Raw genomic sequence first — 8,086 nt, 5'->3', positions numbered from 1 at the left:
CCCAGGAGTGACACGCTGCCCCCAAGGTATCAATGGAGCTTGTGCAGTGCTCGCCACAGCACCCGGCCTGCCCAGACAAGAGCACCGTCCCCGGTGGACCTGCCCTGAGCCACAGGACGCATGGCAGGGGGACCGCTCTGCTTGGACTTTCAGGGGGGTTCAGTGGGGGACAGGCACTTACCTTTACTGTCAGAGTCCCCATCCAGAAAGCCTGAAAAAGGGGGAAGGACAAGGTCAGGAGAAGCACTGGGGGCTGCTGGCACTGAGCAGCCAGCACAGCCCCACCAGGCACGGGGCAGAGCCACATGCTCTGACACAAGTAGACCAGCCAAGGGGGCAGGCAAGGAGGCAGAAACCCCAGGGCAGCAGTGCCTGCCACAGCAGGAGAGGGGCCAGGAGCTCTCTGGGGCAGATGCAGCTGCACAGGGGACTCAGCCTGCACTCAGGATGGCGCCCCAAGGGGCTGTATGGCTTTGCCGGAGACAGCTGGGGGGCCCGGCCAGCCCTGATGAACACCCCCAGGCAAAAAGCCCGGGGCACGGGGGTGGGGGGCAGCATCAGGGTAGAGGGTGCAGGGCTGAGGGTACTCACCACTGCGGCGGCTGGGTGGGGGGGCGCCCTGTGAAGGGCCCAGGTAGGTGTCCTGGGGCGCAGGGTTCATCACACTCGTGTGCAGCGCCGAGTCTGAATTTGTTCTGGTGGCAAAAAGAGGTGGCTCCAGTCAGCCAGGCCTGGGAGGTGGAGGGTCTGCATGCACCCCCCACCCTGCCCTGCCTAGGGCACTGCACACCCCAAGCAGACCAGGGCCCCACTGGCCCATAACAGAGGGGAGCACCAGATGCAACTGGCACCTCCTGTTGCTTACTCCCTCTCGGATGTGGCACGAGGGGGCAGGGTGCTGGGCAGCGGCAAGCTGCAGCCACACTGGGCAGCAACAAGGGACAAGCAGGCGGCTGGGACGGGGCAGCGCAGGGACACAGGGTGGGTGGGGCTGGAGGGGCAGGGACAGCTTGGGGCAGGTCTCATGGGCAGGGTGGAGTGGGGACATGAGTGCTGCTTGCACTGGACTGGCCACAGGTCTGGCAAAGACCCCCTAACTGACCCTCCAGCATCTCTGAACCTGTCCTGCCAAAGGGTGGGGAGGCCGTGAGTGGGGGTGGAAGGAATGGGATCCAGCCTCCAGGCCGATCGCTGCCCCTCTGCTCGAGGCCCACATGGCCACTGCCTGGCTCCAGTCGCCTGCTTGTTTCTAGAAGCAATGCCTAGGTCTCTGTGGATGGGGCTCTCCCCATCCATCCCCATGGGGCCATTCCCAAGCGCCTGGAAGGCAGAGAAACCACCTCCCCTGAGGAGCTGAGGTTTGCTGCAGCCCAGACGCCCCTGCTTCAGGGGGAAAGGGTGCAGACTCCATGAGGCTGTCCTGTCGGGGGGGGACACGACAGATGGACACCAGAGGCCCCTTCCCCCAGCACCCCAGTAGCTGGAGGAGCGGTGCTGCCTCAAGGGCTCTGCATCCCCAGTGAAGTGGGGGCAGGCGCCTTCCCCCAGCAGCTGGGGAGAAGGCGCACAGTGCTCCAAGAAGCCGGGGGGGGGAAGGATGCTGGAGCTAATGATGTACCAGGGGACGGCACAAGGGGACACTGTTCAGTGGGCTGGCTCCCAGGCAGGAAGTCGACCCAGCTGCTCAGGGAAAGGTGCCTCTAACGAAGCTCCTGGGATGCGCAGGAATGACGTCAGCGCAAGGCCTGCTCACCCCTGGAAGTGAGTGAGGCATTACGGCTGCAGCGCGTGCAGCCAACCCGGCCCATCACTCGAGGCAGCTGTCACACCAGTAGCACAGCAGCAAGGGTGACACGCTCCTGTCCTAACCCTGCCTGCGAGTCAGCAGAGGGGCCTGTGGGCCAGGATGGAGGTGTCTGCACAGAGCCCTGGCTCTATTCAAACAAGGCTAACCCCTGCCAGTATCCCAGCCAGCAAGCAGCAGGGGTGGGGGATGCCACTAAGCCCTCCTGCTACGGGGCTCAGGGCAGCTGCACCCAGCTCAGTGGCGCCAGGCAGCCTGTTACTCCACAAAGGTTGGGCAAGACACAGGCACTTCACTGGCATCAGCAAGGCCCCGCACCAGGCCAGGGAAGGGGATGGGACCCAGTCCAGGCAGGCTTTGGGTGAGGGCCAGGGCTGCGCAGTGCTGGGGGAGGGGCATGGGAACAGCTGGGCTAAGGCAGATGCAGGATGCTCCCTCCCTCCCTCCCCGGGGGTTTAAAGCCTTTTTGCAGCCTGCATCTGATTTGCGCAGGACTCCCCCAGACTTCAGGCTGGTGCTAGCTCAAGGGCCCAGGGCTGCAGCATGTGCCCAGCCACCAAGGCCCAGAGTGGGGCGGCAGATGGGCCTGTGGGCAGGGGACAAACCCTGGCTTGGGTCTTCAGCTGATGGAAGCCACAGAAGGACGGGGGTCATGGCCACTGCCGCGTGAGGCCTGAGGGCAGCTGGGCATGAAGGGCTCAAAGAAAGGTAGAGAAAGAGAAGGGAATGGAAATCAATCACCTGTTGAGCGCTGAAGGCAGCCTAAACAAATGTCCTTTCTCCATAGGGAAGTTACCCCAGGGCATGGTCCTTTGTAACAAAAAACAGCAGGGTTACTCGGAGAGGGAGCGGGAGGCCAGGGCCCCGGACAGCAGAGAGGGGACTGGTGACAGGGAAGAGACCCGCAGCTGGAGGGAGGGAAGGCAGGAGGCTTGGGAACAGAAGGGAGGGGAGAGGAGGGATAGCCCTGCTGCTCTGCCTGCTTCTCCAGCACCCCTGGGTCCCGCTGGGCAGGTCTGACCTGAAGGAGCCACATCCCCCCCAGTTCCCAGGACACCAACACCCGAGCACTCAGCTCTGAGCCCCAGCCCAGGCTCACCCGAGGCTGGATGATCCCAAACAAGGCAGCAAGGCCCGGCTGCCCCAGCCCCCTGGGACGTGCCCAGGAACGAAGCGCTCTCTCCGTATTTTTATCCTGAGCTCCCAGAAGAGAAAAAAGCTTTGAACTGCAGAGTCAGCGAGGCAGGAACAGCCCTGCCATGGTAAGGCCTGGCCAGAGCACAGCCCGGCTTTGGAGATGCCCCTGCTCTTGCCCTCACCAGGGCCTGGGAGATGAAGCTCCTGGTTTAGGGCAGCCACACGGTCCCACATGGGATCATGGAAGGGTCCTGGTGTCCCGGCACTGGGCGCACAGCAGGGAACGTGCTCAGCCCCATCCTGGCTCCCAGCCTCAGTGGAGAACCTGAGCTGGGGGGGATCCCTGCCCCTGCCCTGTGGGAAGTTGTGCTGGGCCTGGCCTGTCAGCTGAGCCTCTGAGCTGAGGCTCTGGGGTGGCAAAGACCCAGTGGGGTGGACCCCAAAAGTGCAGAGGGTGCCTGAGCCAATGCACTGAGGCAGGGCTGAGGCAGGAAGAGGCCAATGATCCAAAAAAAGGGCAGTGAGATTCAGGCTGCCAGCCACCCTGCCCCACACCCCATGCCCTGCCTCAGGACCCCACAGCCCTGGGCCCCCTCCCCTAGGCTCGCAGGGCCGGCTGCCTCCCTTCCTGCCCAGTGGCAGGGCAGGCACTGAGCGAAGCGTGTTTGAGGGGCTCAGGGGACAGGCAGAGAATGGATGGTACAGAAAGGATCGAAGGCAGCAGTTTCAAGGAGGAAACAAGCAGTGCAGATCAGGGGGAATTAGCAGCAAGACTTCACTGAGATGCTCTCCATGGCACCTGGGCATGGAGGAGCAGAGCAGCCCCGGCTGCTCCTAACAGCGCCAGGCTACCTGGTGGCAATTCCCTACCCCAGCGTCTCGGGTCTGGTTCCCTCCACTGACCCAGCCCCCAGCTGTTCTTGGGGCTAACTGTGCTGCCTCATCCCTGCACTGGCGGCTGTCAAGGGCACTGGCAGTGGTGCCGCAGCACTGGGGAAGGGGGTAGTCGCGGGGCTTTCATTGCAAAGGCCCCAGCTGGCAACAGGTGGCTCTACAGCATGCCGCTGAGCGCCGGGTGTTCCTCTGGAAACCACCAGGCACAGGGTAAGCGGCCCCTATCTTCCTGGAGGCCCCAGGCAGCACAGGCTCCAAGCACAGCTCCGCTCTGCTGCCGCCAACTCTGGACCCCCTACACCCACCAACTGTCCTGAGCAGCCCAGTCTCATGCAGCAGCCTCCGGGCAACAGACCGCACCTGGCCCTTCCTGCAGGCTGTGGGATCCCAAACATAACCACAGCGTGAACCTGCTGCACCCCTTCCTGTGCCCAGGGAAGGAGTATTTGGGCCCTGGAGATGAGGCACAGCCCAGCTCTAGGGAGGAAATGCCACGCAAAGACCTATCCTCCAGCGCTGGAGACCGCCATGAGGGAAGGAAGGTGCATGCAGCAGATGCGCTCACACAAGTGACGCAGTCACTGTCACCCCTGTGCTGTCACCCCCCGCCCCAGGGCTAAGAGCCCCACGCAGCCCAGGGACAATAAACCAGAATCACGTGGGGGGTTGCCTGAGCCCCCAGCCCACGCTCAGCTCTGGTGCTAGGCCTGACCTGGAAGAAGCAGAGGTGCTGGTGAGCAACTCTGGGCTCGAGGCCCAGAGTCCAGCCAAGGCCCCTTGGGAGAAAGGAGAGCCACGAAAACAGAAAGCCTGGGAGCACCATGGAAAGTGCCCAGGGAACCTGTGTCTGGTCCTTGAAACCCATCCCCACCACCACCACCACCAGCATCAGTGACAGAGTAGGACACCTCTGCCCCAGGAGCACGCCAAGTAAGAGCCACCTGTTTAAAGGGGCCTGTTCCTCAAACTAGGAAATGTTTGAGGGCATGGCAGCTCCCAGCGCCTGGGCTGCAGGAGCCTCTCATGGTTGGCACCGGGGACCAGGCCCCAGGGGACAGGTAGGAGGTACAGGGAAGACCCTGCCCCTGGACTGCACGCGGGCACAGGGTTTACCTCCTCCAGCTGGGCTCCGGTGGGGGTGACAGATAGGCTGGGCTGTAGGGAGAGCTGTCAATGTGAAAACAGAGTTAAGGACCACATGGGGAGAAGTGGCATTGGGCAGAAGAGGGGGAAGGAGCCATAGGCACAGCGCATCAGCACATGACCCCAGCCAGCACTCTGCCCACACACATTAATCCCCGAGACCCAGAGGGGAGCAGTACACATGAGGAGGCAGCACCATCACCCCCCGCAATGCATGTTAAAGGATATCTGCCGCATGTATCGGCGCAAGGGCGACATCATCCGGCGCGGGTCCCGCTGCACCCGCTCCACCAGGCCGTGGTGCCGCGTGCTGCGGGCCGAATCCAAAGGCGAATGCAAGGGGCCCTGCGGGGACACAAGGGGATGTCAGAAAGGGGGAGTCAGAAAGAAGGCATGGCCACAAGGGTGGGGGCCACAGCAGAGGGACAGCCGCTGCCCCCACTTCCCATCCTCTCTGCCAAGGAACATTGCCAAGGCACCTGCAAAAGACCTCTTCTCTGCTCCTACCAAGCACATGCCATGGATGGCAGCACCAGGCCCCACAGATGCAGGGAGTAGTTCCCCTCACTCCACGCTGCCAGGTCCAGCAGCACATGACCCTACCCAGAGCCCCTCTATGCAGGCCTCCAGCCCTTCACTGTTGCTGGGTGTGCTCTTGGGGGAGGAGGGGAGTCTGCCAGCAGCAGACAGTGTAGGGCCTGCCCGTGCCTGCGCAGGAGCCCTGGGGCCCAAGAGCGCTTACCTGGAACTCAGACACGCCGCTCCCGATCTGGTTGACATTGGGCAGTGAGCCACTGTAGTAGGGTCCCCGGCTGTGAGCCAGCCTCAGCTTCTGGGCCTGCAACTGGACAAGAGGGGACAGGGCTTAGGTCAGAGTGCACAAAACGCAGCATGTGAGGCTGCCCCCCAGGACCACCGTGCTGCAGGTGCCTTTGCCCCACACTGCCCATTCAGAAAGAGGAAGTTGGGCTGGGCCCTCACATCAGTACCCGCATGGCCCAGCCAGGCAGCGATCCGTAGACAAGCACGCAGAGGGCCTGAGAGCAGCTCTAGTTCCTCCTAGAGCCAGGAAGGAAATCCAGGCATTCTGACCCCTGGCTGGCAGGTGGCAGCGCCCTGTGCTGGACCTGCCCACCAGCCCCTTGAAGCCACCTCCCCATGGTGCTGGTGAGCCTGCAGCAGGTGGAACAGGGGATTCCCACTTTTAAACTTTGGAAGCTACCCGAAGAGCGGGGTTGGGGCAGGAGGAGGCTTCACATGCAGAAGCCTGCTCTGCTCCTGGGCGCACAGGCCCAGGGCTAACATCTTTTCCCAGAGCTGAGGCCCCAGGAGCCCCAGGGTGGCATGCAGGGGAGCATGGGGAGAAGGGTGCGTCCGGAGCAGGCAGATGGCACTAGGGAGGCCCAGGTCTGTGTAGCCAGACCCCACCCCCAGCCCCAGGGAAGGCCACCCAACTGGGCAGCCAGATAACGGGCTGGCCTTCGGGCCTGCTGTTCGGAACGAGCCTACGGGGAGGTTCTGTCCAGGGCTGGGCCCAGCCTCACTCCCTTGTGGGGCAAGTGGGAGACAGCATGTTGGCACAGGAGGATGCAAACCCCAGACCCACCTCCAGCCAGACCAGATGTATGCGTAAGTCCAGAGCCCAGCTGGGCCCTCTGCTGCTGAGGGGCTGGCCCCCTAGCCCCCTCGTGTGCCCCTTCAGCCCATCAGAACTCCCCAGAGGTAGGCACGCCACACACTGTGGTGGCCCCAAGCCCAGGACCCCTGTGCAACACCCCCTCTGCCTCGCTGAGCAGAAGAGCTTGCTGTAGTCACATTCACTGTCAGTGGAAGCCCGAAATCAAGGCCGGGCGAGGGCGGGGAAGTCTGGCAGGAGGGAGTCATTGCAAAACCACAGGCTGGAGATAACGGAGTCCATGCCCGGGAGGGGGAAGCCCAGAGGAAACCAAACGCCTGTGGTGCCATTTCCAGGAGCAGGGTAGGACCTAGGGCACCCCAGGCAAGGAGCTCCCTAGGCAGCCACTGCCCCCGGCCTGTCACAGGAGAGCTGGGCAGCACTGATGCAGGTCAGGGGCCACACCTGGCCCCCATGTTGAGGGCATCAAGCTGCAGGGCAAGGGACAAGCCTGGCAGATGCCACATCCCCAGTAGGGACACTTTGCTCTGGGAGCGGCCCCTTACCAACCCCCTGGGGCCACACAGGCAGCCAAGACAGGCCTGAGCAGGACACGAGCATGCAGGGCGAGCCAGGCTTCCTGGACCAGACCCTCTCCTCCTGGCCACCGGGTTGTGGCTGTGGGGGGCGAGAGGGAGGGCCCAGCCGTGACTCTGGAAGGGGCACACGCTGCCCTGAGCCCTGCACACAACAGACACCGCACCACTGCCAGTGCCCCGGCCAGGAGAGAGCCAGCACCACTCTGCCCGCACGAGCAACACTGAGATCAAGTGTGACAATGCCCAATTCAGCCCGGGGTCTGCCAGGCACCCGCTCGGGGATGCTGCTGTCTGCACACAGCCCCGGGGCCAACTGCAGAGCCAGCTCTGCTCGGTACCGGCCCAGACAGTACTCAGGACTGGACAGGGGGCCTGAGCCCCCTTCCCGCGGCTGGCACATTCCCCATGCCAAGCCCAGCAGCCCCTCCAGCCAGGCGAGGGCCTGCCCCTCCTGGGAAGACAGCGACTTCCTCATCGTGAGAAGCAGGAAGGCATTTGCCGTGACCCACATCCCGGGACACCGCGGCTGCCGCTTCCAGGGCAAGCTGCGGAGCTGCCATTGGGCCTTGCCCGGCGCGCGCCCACCTGCATGGGAGGGAGCCGCTGCCTCCCCCAGCGCCCACCCACTCCTCCGCCTCGCCTCCAGCCCGGCCCCACAGCGCAGAGCTCCCAGCCAGGATCCGGACCCCGGCACGGGGAGGTTTAGCCGCAGCTGCCTCCGGGGGACTGGGGGCCGTGGGGGGTCCCGCGAGTTGGGGAGTCTTGTCTGGAGCCCTGGACACGGCTTAGGGCAGGGTCCCAGCGGCGGGTCCCGGACTGCCCCGGGGGGCGCCGCCACCGAGCTCATGGAGGATCCTGGAGGAGCACCCCCCGAGCCCGAGCCCAGGCGGGCAG

At 64.0% G+C, this 8,086-nt stretch overlaps 1 protein-coding gene across 1 annotated transcript in view; it reads right to left on the bottom strand.

Moving 5' to 3' along the window:
* The window catches only part of CRTC2 (CREB regulated transcription coactivator 2), a 16,267-nt gene extending 10,409 nt beyond the window's left edge, over positions 1-5,858 (bottom strand). The window contains 6 exon segments of the mRNA XM_025212649.1: positions 182-211; positions 592-695; positions 2,546-2,614; positions 4,949-5,010; positions 5,207-5,323; positions 5,721-5,858. Of these exon segments, the coding sequence (XP_025068434.1) occupies positions 182-211; positions 592-695; positions 2,546-2,614; positions 4,949-5,010; positions 5,207-5,239 (298 nt within the window). The 5' untranslated portion in view covers positions 5,240-5,323; positions 5,721-5,858.
* Between the last annotated feature and the right edge of the window lie 2,228 nt (positions 5,859-8,086).

Source organism: Alligator sinensis, unplaced genomic scaffold (genome assembly GCF_000455745.1).
Source record: "Alligator sinensis unplaced genomic scaffold, ASM45574v1 scaffold1165_1, whole genome shotgun sequence".
NCBI lineage: Eukaryota > Metazoa > Chordata > Crocodylia > Alligatoridae > Alligator > Alligator sinensis.
The sequence above is the reverse complement of the archived record's forward strand: the minus strand, read 5'-3'. Positions and strand labels throughout refer to the sequence as shown.